The 16,057-nt window shown below is 38.8% G+C and overlaps 1 protein-coding gene across 3 annotated transcripts in view; it reads right to left on the minus strand.

Moving 5' to 3' along the window:
* LOC139468015 (thioredoxin domain-containing protein 11-like) overlaps nt 1-14,330 on the minus strand; it is a 66,749-nt gene extending 52,419 nt beyond the window's left edge. The window contains exons 1-5 of one of the 3 annotated variants that reach the window (XM_071249671.1): nt 14,192-14,330; nt 12,989-13,208; nt 6,841-6,961; nt 3,631-3,737; nt 2,576-2,669 (exon numbers count right to left, since the gene is read on the minus strand). In XM_071249671.1, coding sequence (XP_071105772.1) covers nt 2,576-2,669; nt 3,631-3,737; nt 6,841-6,961; nt 12,989-13,208; nt 14,192-14,328 — 679 coding nt within the window. In that variant the 5' untranslated portion in view covers nt 14,329-14,330. Of the gene's footprint in view, nt 1-2,575; nt 2,670-3,630; nt 3,738-5,944; nt 5,979-6,840; nt 6,962-12,988; nt 13,224-14,191 lie in introns of those variants that run through there. The other 2 variants (XM_071249670.1, XM_071249672.1) reach the window with 2 other exon arrangements.
* Nucleotides 14,331-16,057: the final 1,727 nt, after the last annotated feature.

A 16,057-nucleotide genomic window follows, 5' to 3' on the forward strand; every position in this document is an offset into this window, starting at 1 on the left:
ATAATTGGGTATATTCTATGCCAGGCCAGAGGAAGGCCAAGATAATCAGTAAATAAATGTGTATATTCTATGCCAGGCCAGAGGAAGGCCATAATTATCAGTAAATCACTGTGTATATTCAATGCCAGACCCAAGGAAAGCCATAATTATCAATAAATCACTGTGTATATTCAATGCCAGCCCCTAGAAAGGCCATAATTATCAGTAAATCACTGTGTATATTCAATGCCAGGCCAGAGGAAGGTCAAGACTATCAGTAAATCATTGTGTATATTCAATGCCAACCCCTAGGAAGGCCATAATTATCAGTAAATCACCATGTATATTCAATGCCAGCCCCTAGGAAGGTCATAATTATCAGTAAATCACTGTGTATATTCAATGCCAGCCCCTAGGAAGGCCATAATTATCAGTAAATCACTGTGTATATTCAATGCCAGCCCCAAGGAAGGCCATAATTATCAGTAAATCACTTGTGTATATTCAATGCCAGCCCCTAGGAAGGTCAAGACCAGGGGTCCGGAAAATTTAAAATCAATTGCATTTAGGCCACGTCCCCTTCAAATATTGTATTTTTGTACGACTTTTCACACACATTACAAGTTGTTACGTACAGTGTTCCCTCGTTATTGCATGCTTCGGTTATAGAGCGCGGTAAAGCATAGCTCCCAAAATTTACTAACATTTTTGATAAACTCAGGTTTTCCAATGACAGCATGTTTTTCCCCCATCTCAGAAAACATTATCAGCTGATCACCGCGATCATGTAACACCGGAAATACCAGTCAACAAATCCGAACTGAAGTGTGCTAATCCTATCATTATAATATCTGGTGATAAAAAAATTGTTCATTGTTTATCTGGACTAGAGTTTGCAATATATTTTATTAATTTTATTCAATATTTCATTCAATAATTAGATCTATAATGATGTTTAGAAAATAATTTCGGCGAAATCGTATACGAAGTGATCGGTAGATCGCACAATTCACCGTTATTTACAGCAACCACGATCAGATTACCGCTATTGACGCCTTGAAATGAACTTTTGTTGCAAGAGAATGGATACACATATCATAAATGCTGTACCACGACTCGCTAAATGTCATATTTGAGGCAGTTTGACTATTAAATGTCAACATAACGTTTTCGCAGTTGAAATACATGTTGCGCGAGAAGTCCCTACGGTGACTCGTCAAAATCATTAGATTGGGAGCAAATGTGTGCACAGCTGATTGCTATTTCCGGCTTAGTTTACGAGAAAATACACACTGTAATCTTAATCTCTGCATATAAAACAATGCCTTGGAGAGCAGGAAATACATTTTTAATGGTAAATCATAATAACTAGTGATGTCTTATATCAAATTTCATACTTTTATTGACCAAGTTTGTTAAACCTGTTTATTCACCTGAATTCGCTGAAGGGATACAATAATGCTCATCAATTATTTGGACCCTGAAGGTAGCGGTGTTTGTTTTTTAAAATGTCCGGACAGAAAAATTTAAATGTCCGTGAAGCAATATTTTAAACCGGACGTTTGAGATTCCCAATCGGACATGTCCGGCGCATATGACCGTTTCCAGACCCCTGGTCAAGACTATCAGTAAATCAATGCCAGCCCCTAGGAAGGCCATAATTATCAGTAAATCACTGTGTATATTCAATGCCAGCCCCTAGGAAGGTCAAGACCATCAGTAAACCACTGTGTATATTCAATGCTAGCCCCTAGGAAGGTCAAGACCATCAGTAAACCACTGTGTATATTCAATGCCAGCCCCTAGGAAGGTCAAGACCATCAGTACACCACTGTGTATATTCAATGCCAGCCCCTAGGAAGGTCAAGACCATCAGTAAATCATTGTGTGTATTCAATGCTAGCCCCTAGGAAGGCCAAGACTATCAGCAAATCACTGTGTATATTCAATGCCAGCCCCTAGGAAGGTCAAGACCATCAGTAAACCACTGTGTATATTCAATGCCAGCCCCTAGGAAGGTCAAGACTATCAGCAAATCACTGTGTATATTCAATGCCAGCCCCTGGGAAGGTCAAGACCATCAGTAAACCACTGTGTATATTCAATGCCAGCCCCTGGGAAGGTCAAGACCATCAGTAAACCACTGTGTATATTCAATGCCAGCCCCTAGGAAGGTCAAGACCATCAGTAAATCATTGTGTATATTCAATGCCAACCCCTAGGAAGGCCATAATTATAAGTAAATCACTGTGTATATTCAATGCCAGCCCCTAGGAAGGTCATAATTATCAGTAAATCACTGTGTATATTCCATGCCAGCCCCAAGGAAGGCCATAATTATCAGCAAATCACTGTGTATATTCAATGCCAGCCCCTAGGAAGGTCAAGACTATCAGCAAATCACTGTGTATATTCCATGCCAGCCACTAGGAAGGCCAAGACTATCAGTACATCACTGTGTATATTCAATGCCAGCCCCTAGGAAGGTCAAGACTATCAGCAAATCACTGTGTATATTCCATGCTAGCCACTAGGAAGGCCAAGACTATCAGTACATCACTGTGTATATTCAATGCCAGCCCCTAGGAAGGCCTACCTTGTTCAAGCATCCTCATGGAGGCGAAATAGAACTGTTGGTAGCCTGGTGGTTGTGGGGAAGCGTTGAGGTCAAAGTAGCCCACCACAGCACTCTGGAACATGGAACAAGAAACAAGACATGAGATTTGTGACAAATTGTTGGATAAAATAAAATGCCAGAAAGTCATTTGACAGAAAAAAACTATTGACAAAAATCATTAAATTAGATCTTCACTTGAAGAAAGTAACGATTTGGGGATTCCGGATCAGAATGGGTCCCCAGTACATGATGCTCATCGCCATGTGTGAATTCCAGGTCAGAATATCAGGGTTTTACTTGACACAGAATGTGCCCCCATTATGCCCAAATGTATGAAATGAACATAGAAAAATATATATATATTGCATTGCGAGGGACGTAAATAATATTCATTGTACCAAAATTCTTGACAAGAAATATAAAGTTCCTGTAATTAAAGCAATTATTAGCTCTGACAGTACTTTACACCACAGTATCTCATTACTTTACAGGACCATCCTTTTTCCTGTATGGCCCTTTGGAATTAGTAGGTGGGGGTCCTCTGGACCCCTAGTTTTGTAGGTCAAGGTAAGACCCTGGAATATGTCCTCAATATATCAAGCTTGTCTTAATGTGGGGATTCTGGGTCAGAATAATTCCCCAGTACCTCATGCCTATCCTATCATGTATCTAAAGCTGGATCAGGATCTGTGACATGGCAAATCGTATGTCATAATGCCTTGACTTTGTTGCAGCTAGCCTTGATATGGCTCAAATGTTAACAGTGACATTGAGCCCGCTCACTCACAAGAAAAAACAAAAGACACAAGTCTTCTCCACAGTAGCACATGGAACACACTTACCTCCACTTTGTACTGTTTGTTTGTCGCTTAAAACCACAATCAGCAATATTCTAGCTATACCACAGCAGCCTGGACCAGACAAACCAGTGATTGATACAAAGAGCAATGCCACAGGGGTATTGACGCCATGCAATCGAAGGACCTTTACAGTCGGACAATCTTAGGAACATCATGTCGCATTGTTCAACTTACATCATGCCTGGCCACAAAGGCCTTCACCTGGTCATGAGAGTGGAAGGCTGTGATTGGATAGGTAAGGTCCTCCACAAACGTCACCATGTGCTCGGCCGCCATCTCACCTGGAATATGGTAAATGACATCATGAACAAAGACGAATCAAATAACACATATTGATGGTAAATAAGTTTCAAGAATTTCAGGTTTCATGAAGAGGAGTGATATCTTCCTCCAGAGACCAACACAACATACATGCATGTGCATTTCATTCTCCATCTATCCCCATCTTTTAAAGTATCCTGTGCCTGTATAGAGAAAGAAATTTCATTTCAAATGTGCCAGAGCATACCCAACAATGGTGGCATGAAATGGGGTTCAAGATTATTGCACTTATATAGTGACATGCACTCACACGTGTTTGTGTGTGTGTATGTGTGTGCATGTGTGTATGTTTGAGAGTGTATGCATGCGAGAGCGTGTGTGTGATTGAGTGTGCATGCACATGTCTACTTGTACTGTTCAAGACTAAATGCGACTTTAAAAGTGATAGTCCACTGAGATACCATGCTGCAGTTTAACCATCTTCCCGAGGCAAGGGAGTTCACTGACTAAAAGTCTAGTTTCCACTCTTGCCGAGTTAGGCTGGAATTTCTGGGCTCAATTTCGTTTAGCGATTTCGAATGGACTATGCAAAATATAACTCCATAATTCCAGCCTAGTTTGGCAAGGGTGGAAACTACACTTTTATAGTCAGCTAACTCCCTTGCCTCGGGAAGATGCAGTTTAACATGGATAGTATACCCCACTCAGACACAGTATGCTGACCCCAAGCTGACCTGTCCTTGTTTTATGCCTTTCACACCCAACAAAGTCTTTCAATCCATCTTAGATTTCAGTGAATGTCAATTTGCAGTGAATGGGATGATAAAAAAAAGTTTCCTTCCTTGTCATCGAGGTTGAGAATACACTTCAGCTTCTAAATCACAATGATTACGGTATTCGTCCCATTAAGCCCCCAGGGCGCTTAAAAAAAAGATGCTTATTGGGGACAAAAGGGTGGGCGCTTATTGGGGACAATTCAGGTCAAATTGGCGTAAATTCATCAGTAAGCCTTACCGTATTTTCTTGAGAATAGTGCACACCTTTTTTCCAAAAAACACAGCTGTGTAGAAGGGGGTGCGCATTATACACGAATTAATGAGTTTAGATGTTTTTTTCCCCATGGAAAGACATTACTGTGAGCACGTAACACCGGAAATACCATGTCAACAAATCTCTACTGAAGTTCGCAAATTATTCATGTTATTACACTGTCTGGCTATAAAAAGTGTTCTTTGTATATCTGGACTTTTGTTTGTAACTTATTTCATTAATTTTACTCAAAATTCCTTTTAATATTGTTTTAATTAATTTCGGCAAAATCGTGTGTGAAGAGATCGGAAGATCCCACAACTCACCGTTATTAACAGCAACCACGGTCAGATTACCGCTATTGACGCCTTGAAACGAAATTAAGTTGACAGAGAATGGATACATATATCATAATTGCCATACTTTGAATCGTTAAAAGTCATATTTGTTTTTGTTGGAGGATTCTATGTCAACACGTAATTCTCACGATCACGCTATCAGGTGCACGAGCCTTGACGGTGACTGGTCAAACTGGTTCCATGTAAAAAATAATACCTGGCAATAGCGATCAGCTGCTTCGCTTAGGGTTATTACTATTTTAAATATGTTTAGTAAAAGCTGCATCTAAATTAACAAGATATTGGAATATATTATTCCTGATGAAAAAATAGTTTCAGATACAACTTTTGCCGATCCTTGCATCTAAAATCCTGTAAAGTTATATCATTGGTGTGTCTTGACCGAATCACCGGTAGATTCCAAGAAAACGTGTGTACAGCTGATTGCTGTGTCCGGCTTAGTTTACGAGAAAATACACAAGGTAATCTTAATCCCTGGATATAAAACGATGCCTAGCTGAACAAAAAATACAATTTAAACGGTAAATCAACATGTCTGGTGATTTTTTTTATCTCAAATTTCGAATTTGTATACTGACGAAGTTTCTCATCACCCGTTCGTTTGCCGGACGCTCGGGGGGGGGCGCTTAATGGGTCGAATACAGTATTTAAGAACACTTATCACTGACTTTCTATCATAAACATTTTGGTTAACAAAACAGCCTTTCTAAGTGTGTCATTCAGGCACTGAGAACTTATTTTAACATGTTATTACAATAATACACAAACAGCATCTTTTCCCATCTAAGTATCTGAACCCATCTAGATGGGTGTGATACACAAACAGCATCTTTTCACACCTAAGTATCTGAACCCATCTAGATGTGTGTGATACACAAACAGCATCTTTTCACACCTAAGTATCTGAACTCATCTAGATGTGTGTGATACACAAACAGCATCTTTTCCCATCTAAGTATCTGAACCCATCTAGATGGGTGTGATACACAAACAGCATCTTTTCCCACCTAAGTATCTGAACCCATCTAGATGTGTGTGATACACAAACAGCATCTTTTCACACCTAGGTATCTGAACCCATCTAGATGGGTGTGATACACAAACAGCATCTTTTCACACCTAAGTATCTGAACCCATCTAGATGGGTGTGATACACAAACAGCATCTTTTCACACCTAAGTATCTGAACCCATCTAGATGTGTGTGATACACAAACAGCATCTTTTCACACCTAGGTATCTGAACCCATCTAGATGTGTGTGATACACAAATAGCATCTTTTCACACCTAAGTATCTGAACCCATCTAGATGTGTGTGATACACAAACAGCATCTTTTCCCATCTAAGTATCTGAACCCATCTAGATGTGTGTGATACACAAACAGCATCTTTTCACACCTAAGTATCTGAACCCATCTAGATGTGTGTGATACACAAACAGCATCTTTTCACACCTAAGTATCTGAACTCATCTAGATGTGTGTGATACACAAACAGCATCTTTTCCCACCTAAGTATCTGAACCCATCTAGATGTGTGTAATACACAAACAGCATCTTTTCCCACCTAAGTATCTGAACCCATCTAGATGTGTGTGATACACAAACAGCATCTTTTCCCACCTAAGTATCTGAACCCATCTAGATGTGTGTGATACACAAACAGCATCTTTTCCCACCTAAGTATCTGAACCCATCTAGATGTGTGTAATACACAAACAGCATCTTTTCCCACCTAAGTATCTGAACCCATCTAGATGTGTGTGATACACAAACAGCACGGGGAACATCAGGAACTTGTAGCGTTTCCGACACTGCCCATCCGGCCACCAGCAATTCACAGCCACAAACTTCACCTGCAATAAGATAAACACACTATACCAACTAATTCAGCAGTAGAAACAAACAGTTTTAATCCACTAGTCCTTATCGTCAGTGAGTTTGATTTTACGCCGCTTTTAGCATTATTCCAGCAATATCACGGCGGGGGACACCAGAAATAGGCTTCACACATTGTACCCATGTCGGGAATCGAACCCGGGTCTTCGGCGTAACGAGCGAACGCTTTAACCACTAGGCTACCCGACCGCCCCACTAGTCCTTATAATGATAACATATAGCAAAACCCTTAAAAAGAGCAAATTTCTACTAGTCCTCATGATACCATTACTATTGGGCAGTTTGGCAAGGACTATAGGACTAGAGCCAATTACTACTGTTGAACATAGTCATGTATACAACTAACAAAACAAACCTCAAATGCAATTGAAAAAAAACTAAAAACTTTGCTGCTCAGAACATTCAAAGGGACATATGTTTTTTATTTCAAGTCAATCAAGAATTATTGAATGAATATATGTATTTGTACATTATGTATGTTACATTTGCCACAAGACACAATAGCAGCTCTGAATATGCTGAAATCGATTACTTATTTTCCGATTTCCACAACTAGTTAATGACATGTTTATAGCCAGAAGTGAAACTTAGGCAGAGGTCTGGTGTACCTTATGATTTACGTGTATACTGTAATTGCATGTATAACAAAAGTGATCCTTGACGTAAAATATTCTAAGGCCTAGTAGAATTTTAGGCCTTATAGTTTTCGGGGGTGTTCTTATACATATTAAAGATGTTGGACACAATAAATGAAACCCGCTACAACGCTCTGAGATGTAACATGAAGAGAGTGTATATAGTATACTTGTACCGAATAATAAACCCAATATTACCTTTCCATGCTATATTTTGTTGTAGGTGGCACCCACGTATAGTGGGGTAGGCCCCAAATGACATGATTTACCATCACTATTAAAAATTACTTAAGTTGACTCCTTGAAACACATTAACCTAATAGTGTAATTAAAACTTACTTTGTAGTATTTATTACTATTTAAGTTTGTTAACTACATACAAGTATTGTGAAAAAAGGACAAAAAATAGAAACAGTTGAGGAAAAACAGCAACAAATTCAATGTGGCTCGGGTATCAAAGGAGCAAGTACTCATGTAAATAGTTATTAAGAAGATCAAAACCCACCACAAAGTCACCATTTTCACGCATTACGTACAATATCCACCAAGCAACATAAATTCAGAAAAAAAATCTGAAAATTCAGAGATGCATTGAAAAAGTTATTTTTTATTACTTATCGGCTCATGTTTGGGAAGTATAGCAAAGGTACATGTTTCAGGTTTCCACAATCATAAACAGACATGTCATTGCTTCTACCACCAATTATGTAGAAGACGGCGCATCAAGGGAGGTCATTCGTCACGGTACAGCGTGAACTGAGGTGTGCACGAACTCTTGTATCCAACGTCTTTAACTATGTCATCACTACTCTGGTTAGTGAAGCTCTCAGGTTAAGTGGCATCTGTGTCTTATATGTTATTAATGTCTATCTTCTCCATAAATACTGTTAATGTCAACGTGTATAATATCAGGAACAGAATATGTGGATGTCAACTTCTTTATTATGAGGAACACCATGTTTCGTAGTATATGCTTAGTCATTCATCAGGTGAATGAATATACTCCGAAACGTTGTGTTCCTCATAATGAAGAAGTTGACATCCACATATTCTCTTCCTTATGTGAATCACTTATAAATGCCTTTCAAAGACCTGATATATAATATCACCACAATATTGTGTAGGTTATTTATAACAGGAGATTCAATGACAATACTGGGTAAAATATTAACAATGACAAAATAGACAACACAGTCTCAACTGATGCAACTTTAGAAGTTAATTGCACATTTGCAACACAACCTTTATCAAATACCCAGGTTTAAGCGACAGGGTGAGCCATGCATGTCAAATTGGACACTGAAACCTCTTCTAATCAGCTGGATAGTTCAATGTTGAAAATCAATGAGAATTGTTCAGGTACGCATGCATTAGACTTAAGCAAAATGGATGCAAGAAATAATTCATTTGAGTGATCATTTATTCATCAGACTCCAATCCCAGATAAAAGAATCAATTTCACAACCCCGATGCATAAAGCAGTCACTGTGTTTAAACTGTCAACTTCAGACCTCAAAAACACTTTAAGTGTAGTGGCAGCAATAAGGCCTCGTGGAGTAGGTTCATAACAATAATAATGAGTACATTTCTGTGGCTCCAAATTCAATACCTGCTGTCATGCTCATAGCGAGTCAATGGATCACTGTACTCTCAATTTTCATTCTCAGCTCCCTGGGGAGTACACAACCCATGCTATTAGGCACTAGAAGGTCAAAAATCACTTTACCATCTCGCCCTACCATGTACCCATTTGCTGTTGAGTGAGCTGAGGCATATTTCAAACAAAGCTACCTTCCTAAGGACAAAACCACATATAACATCTGTGTCAGTGCAGGGCCCTTGAAACTCTCTGGAGTAAGGCTTGCAGATGCTCACCCATCCACCTACTCTCACCTGATTTGTGACACGTGAGCTGTACACATGACCATGTAACACTTGTGCACCCAAAAGGTATTCAAACAATAAAACTCTTGTTCTTAGATCAATTAGTCCCCAAGAAGAAATACTAGAATCAGGACAAAGGAAGAGTGAGTTGGGTTTAACGCCGCTTTTAACAGTATTACAGTTATATCACGGCGTGTCAGCTTAATATGGGAGGAAAGCCTTAAGTGATGCAGGTCTCAGACGTTTACCACTTCAGTGAACCCCACAAGGATGGGTATGGTGCTGACAAACCTAGGATCCGAACCCACAATCATAGGTTTCTGGCATGCCCAAGGAACGCAACTCTACACAACAAATCGTGGCGCCTTAGACGATTGGGCCAAACATGCCTCCTACAGGTTCTACTACACCAAATCAGAACTGGTTGTGACAGTGCGGTTTTCGTAGGGAGCCTTCAGTGCAGATCAAGAGACATCTGCAGGCTGTGATTGGATGATATTGTGTAAGATTTTTATGTCTTTTAAATGTACATCCATCCAGCAATTAAAACTGCCCATATTTTTCAATATTTGGTGCTGACTTTTTTAACAAGATGACTTGTGCTTTATGTGAGCACAGATATTTTCAAGTAGGCGACATTTGGTGCGGAACTGGGGTTGGTGTGTTCAGCTTCCTGTACTCGGAAAAGGAGCTGACTAACCTAGCCAAAATTTGTGTTTTTATTGCAGCTTTAAGGCCAGACTGTGCATATATGTAAATGTAATGGCTGTTGAATGCCTAGTTATTTTTTAAAAAGATATAACGTTACTATAGAAGTCTATGGGAAAACATTTGGTTGTGTGTAACCTACAAAGGAATATAATTTATGGATGTCAACATCTTTATTATGAGGAACGCCCATTTCTGGTGTCCCCCGCCGTAATATTGCTGGATATTGCTAAAAGCGGCGTAAAACCATACTCACTCACTCACTATTATGAGGAACACAACGTTTCGGAGTATACGCTTACTCCTTTATTAGATGAATGAATGCTACGAGGCAGAGAGCATGTATATGTACAGGTAAGAACAACAAAAGTAAAAAGATAACAAAAGGTGGAAACTCACAAGGGAAGCCAACAGATAATTGGCACTGATCGGTGAGAGCAATAGACAATGAAAGCCAACACTCTACAGTAATTAGCATGTATAATGTATATTGCTTCTAATTGCCTATAAAAGACAAGAATCAATTCTTTGAAATGTTTGATAGGCATTTCTTAGAAGTTGACGGTTGACAAAGTGGACACAATTTATGGACAACAACTTCATTATTTTACTGTAATGATAACGTTTCAGTAAAAATCCTCATACCGTTATTAAGCAAGTACAAGGGAATAAGGAACTATACCGAAACGTCGCCATTACAGTAAAATAACGAAGCTGTTATCCATAAATTGTCTACTAAGAATCAATACACATTCCCCAAAAAGTTCAGATAAATAAGATTTACAAAATGTGCCATTACTTATACATCATGCACACATTCCATAGACAGTTCTTGACCTTAAGTCAATGCATTATGTTCATCAATAAATGATATTTTACATGTTTTGTTTACGTAGTAAGGATCGCTGGAAACATGAAACTTCCAATACTGACTGTACTGAAGCAGGACAGTACTGCATTATCTTCCACATTATGACCAAGGACTTGCCCTTATTAAACTGCAATCACACTTCTTTCACTGGGGATCGACCATCACGTTTCACTGGTCTATTGTCTCTCTTTGATAAGCTAGCCTGAGCCATTATCCTTTCTTTAAGACACATTGTACTTAAATGCTGTCCATCTGATCCCCAACAAAACCCTGCCTGGGTCTGCTTATCTCTATAGTCAAAGTCATACCAAAGTACTGAAGCCCATGTGTAACGGCAGACTAATTCTCCAATCTTAGCAGTGTATGCGAGATAGCCAGTGATCTGGTCCCCTTGCAACTTATCCTCAACATCCTTATCCTTGACATCAAAAGCATGCGGTTTCTGGGTTTCTTTTTTGGCAGCAGCCGCACTATCAAAGAGCTTACTCATACGCAGCGCCCCTCAGCGATTTATGTATAGACTTGTTCATTCGTTGCCATGATTAATTTTTTCCATACCTCATGTTGCCATGATTAAATTTTGCCGCCACTGTATGCTTGCCAGCCACCGGATATGGAAGTACGCTAAACTAAAAACCGGACAAGCCTGTCCTAGGGGAGGTAACTCCTACCGTTTAAATTTTTTTCACTCTGGAAAAACACATTATGACCAAGGACCTGGAATACTTTCAGTGCTTAAACATTGCTATCAGTGCTATGATGTAGTAAAATATGCTTTAAGTGAACAGTTGTCTGAAACATAATTACTTAGGCTAGGTCTTTGAAAGGCATTTAGAAGTGATACACATCATCACACATTCTGATGAAGGAGTAAGCATATACTACAAAACATGTTCCTTATAATAAGGAAGTTGACATCCATATATTCTCTTCCTTACTTAGGCTAGCTTCGAATATTCAGGGATTTCTCAAGGATTCCAAACTTCGTGCCCTTGGCAGGCAAATTGGGTAAAAAATCTTGATATGTTCAAAATTGAATGTTTTTACTCAGTAATGTTCTTATTTTTGTACTTTCTGAGGAACAGTGAAATTTCTAATTAAAATTGGGAATTGTTAGTACTATTTCCTGCAGAAATTAACAAAATGGTGAACACCTGTTGGAAAAAAGCCTTTAGGGATACTCTAAAGACAGTCTATCTGTTGCCCCCTCAGCCTGCATCCTGACACGTACATGTCTCTGGGCAAAGATCACGATTTCCAGGTTACAAGCTGATCAAACACGATACAATACTACAAAAGGATCTTAGCCTTCTTGTTCCAGCTGTATTGTAGGATAGAACATGTTGGGAAGAATGTTGACCGAACATCGATTGTATCAAACATTGTATCAGATCACTTGTTTGATAGGCATTACTTATTGTATCAGATCTTAACATGTTTACTATCCTCATTTTTCTGTGAAAAACAATATTCTTACATTCGTTATCATGTCTGAAGTTTACAATTCATGAAACATGTTAAATTCCATTTGTTCACTTTCTTTAGTTTTCAAGTCATTTGATTAGGAAGTTCTCAAATTTGATCGTATTCACACAAACCCAAAGACAAATATCATCAACAAATCTTGTACATTTAAAGAAAATATATAAATAATGCTGTGTCAGGAAACTTTAAAATATATTGTATAATCAAATACTTATCCTATCTCACACTACACATTTCTTCCTTCTTTTTTCAATCCTATGTGGAAACTCGCATGAACAAAGTTTCAGCTTCAAAAAAACAAATCCTGGGGACTTTCTGAATCCCATCGGGGAGAAGAATTTGGGAGTGAGGGAAAGGATTTGGGAGAAGGGAGGGACTTGGTTGAAGAGAGGGGTCCTTACCTGTCCTTGCATGTGTTTTGCTGCCTTGTGGAACTCCCAGCGAGTGGCCATGGACCGAGAACACCATGGAGCATAGTACATGAGGAATATAAGCTCCTCCTTGGCAAGAAGACGGACCACCGGATCAAGTTCTCCATTAAAAAAATCATAAACTGGTGAGTTGTTTGGGAAAAATTTCTTCGGTGGTTTTGGTGGTACAGTGATAGGCTTCGGCCTCAAACTGAAAAGAAATGAACTGTTCACATCACACCCCAGCCTGTCTGGGTCTGCACAAAGTGTGTATGGGATCTTATATATCATTATGCATTGAAGTTTCAAACAACAAAGAGGGATCAATACACCAATCAGAATTATCATCTAAATGTTCAAGTTAATCCACAAGGTAGAAAAAGAAGACAATGTCATTTTGTTTTGTTCCTACGCCTTGTGAATAATTTGAGAGCATCATGAGACTGATTAAAGGATAAACAACATCGCCTTTTGCACTTCACAGTACTTGTACAACATATCTCAGCAGTGGTTGTGGATGAAATTACCCCAGAAAGGCTCATCAGCCAAAACAGTGATAAGAACACCTGCTTGGCCTGAAATTCTACCAGTGCAAATTTGTATCCCAGTGACAGATCCAGATTAATATCATCAAAGTCAGTACTTTTCGCAAGGCCGTAGTTAACTTTTTTTGACAGGGGAGGTGCAAATATTTGTACAAGTATCACTTGTCCCCAACTCGATTCAAATAAAACTGTTTTCTATAAAAAATATAGGGTGGCAATTGCCCCCCCTGCCCCCCGGCTGGCTACGGCACTGTTTTGTAATATTCAATCTTTAGGAATTTTAAAACAGTAATTCTAGTCATAAAAAAGAAATAGCTTCAAAATTTGCTATGTAATCTGACCTAAATACAAGGCCAAAGTAGGCTAAGATCCCATTAAGCTTAATAAATGTATAATGTTTACTATCTGATAACTGAGAACACCCCTAATCAATTCTTCTATAAGACGTTGCATAAATGGAAACCGCACACCAATGGCATAATTCAAATATTATTGAACAGCTGTCAAGGTATTGCACTTGATGCCACACATGAAACATCACTCGACATTCAAGAAGTGAGCTCTCTTTGAATAAACTTTCAAAACATTAAACACGTGAGTTTATCATGCGTGACAGGCACATAGATAGTCGATCATGTATAAAATCTACCTGCTCCCATATCGTGAAATGATGGTCAGCGACAAGCCAATAACAATCAGAAACAATTCTGGGTGTTTCGCCATCACTCTTCGAACTACATTTGTCGGGGCAGTGAGATCCGAATGAACTGCCACAACACTCGCCATTGGTTTCACTCCACGTCACATTAATTAAAACTACTTGCCTAAATACTAACTAGGGTAACTTGCAAATATATGTTACTAAATTACCATATTTATGACTATGGCTAGGTAATTTCATAATAAAATTGGAATTTTTTCATGTACGGTTTTAAATTGTTATATGTTTCAAACTCAGTAGATGTAACGTTCTCAAAACAAGGAAAATGCCAAAACACGTAGCCAATAACGGTGTAAGTTGTGTGGAATATAATATATTATTCCGGGATGCGTCGTAAAATCTCAAATACTAAAAGAGATCTTTTCTGTAGCAGCCGACGCAAAGAATTTTTCGGCTTCTTCTGTACCTTTTCAAAATTAATATATTCATTTACATATATAAATCCGTTGAATCATTATTACCTAATGACACAATACTAAGTGGATACGCGGGTATCTGCTGCAGAATAACTGTTTTAATAGGCGATGATCAAAGGGGGCGTGGCCGACCACACCTATGCCGGTTCGTGGATGAAATCGATATTTTGTTCTGCATTTTGAAACCACACGCGTGTTTAATTGACATGAACTTGGATTTTTCTAAGAGTAGTTTAATAGTGTATGAAATCGTAAGATCGCATATATTCTAAGTTAACTATAGTCTAGACAGGGTTTGGTGATTCGATTGCTGTGGCTGCAATAGTCTGCCAATTAAACAACGTTCAAAAAAGGTACTTATTGCCGTTTCGTTGCCTGGTGCTCGGCATTAAGGAGGTAAAACAGGGAGTGGCTGTCTCAGAGTCTGTATAATATGTTTGAGTGGGGTATCCAAAACTATCCATGTTAAAACAAAGGTGTGGTATATATGTCTCAGCATAGGACCATGTAGTCGTGCACCATGACCGTGGAATATATATATTTTATGAAAAAATAATAATCTAGATATGCATACAAAAGCAAGTCTAGCCAGCTCAAGCTAGCTCTATTCCACATCAGCATGCATAAGGATTTTATTTTATTTTTAGAGTCAAGAAGGATATTGTGTAATATAAGATTTCGGAGACTAAATGTTAGTCTAAGGACCATGTAACTGATAGTCTTCTAATGTAGAATATTAGTGACATTGTCCTGTGGTCTCACGAGTTAGCGCTATGAAACCGGTCGGGTCCGGCCTAGTACGACCAAGTGAAAGAATGCCAAACACCATTTCGACCTCACCTCATCTCAATATACATGTATATATGGGCCCAAGAATAAGATATATATCATGCTGGGAAGTGTAGTCTGACTCGCAAGGCAAATCGATTATTTGTTGTTCCGACTGATAGTATGCCAGTATTTGGAATTACTTAGAATATAACATTTGACCAGTTAGGCAAATAAACGCCAGTGTGATAATTACTTAACGAATTGTCTTCTTCGACATTTAGCATATATACAATAACAATTTGGTTCTCTAATATTATGGCTATGTCTGTGATAAACAGGTACCTGGATGGCCAGGTTGGCATCTGAGTATCCTTAGAATGTTGGGAATCAATTAAGTGGAAGATGTGTGGGCGGAGACAACTGCTATAAGTCCAAGAGGACAGAAAGAAGATATGTTGATTGACTACATAGTCATCCCTTTCTGGATTAAGTTGTGTATATCAAGCCTTAATGCAACCGTTCTCAGGAACAGAAGATGACCTAGCTGTATTCAACACCTGAGGGATTGAACGATCATTGTGAAACACGTTTGAGGATGACTAACACC

The sequence above is a fragment of the Haliotis cracherodii genome, unplaced genomic scaffold (assembly GCF_022045235.1).
Source record: "Haliotis cracherodii isolate W230 unplaced genomic scaffold, xgHalCrac1.p SCAF_2, whole genome shotgun sequence".
Lineage (NCBI taxonomy): Eukaryota > Metazoa > Mollusca > Gastropoda > Lepetellida > Haliotidae > Haliotis > Haliotis cracherodii.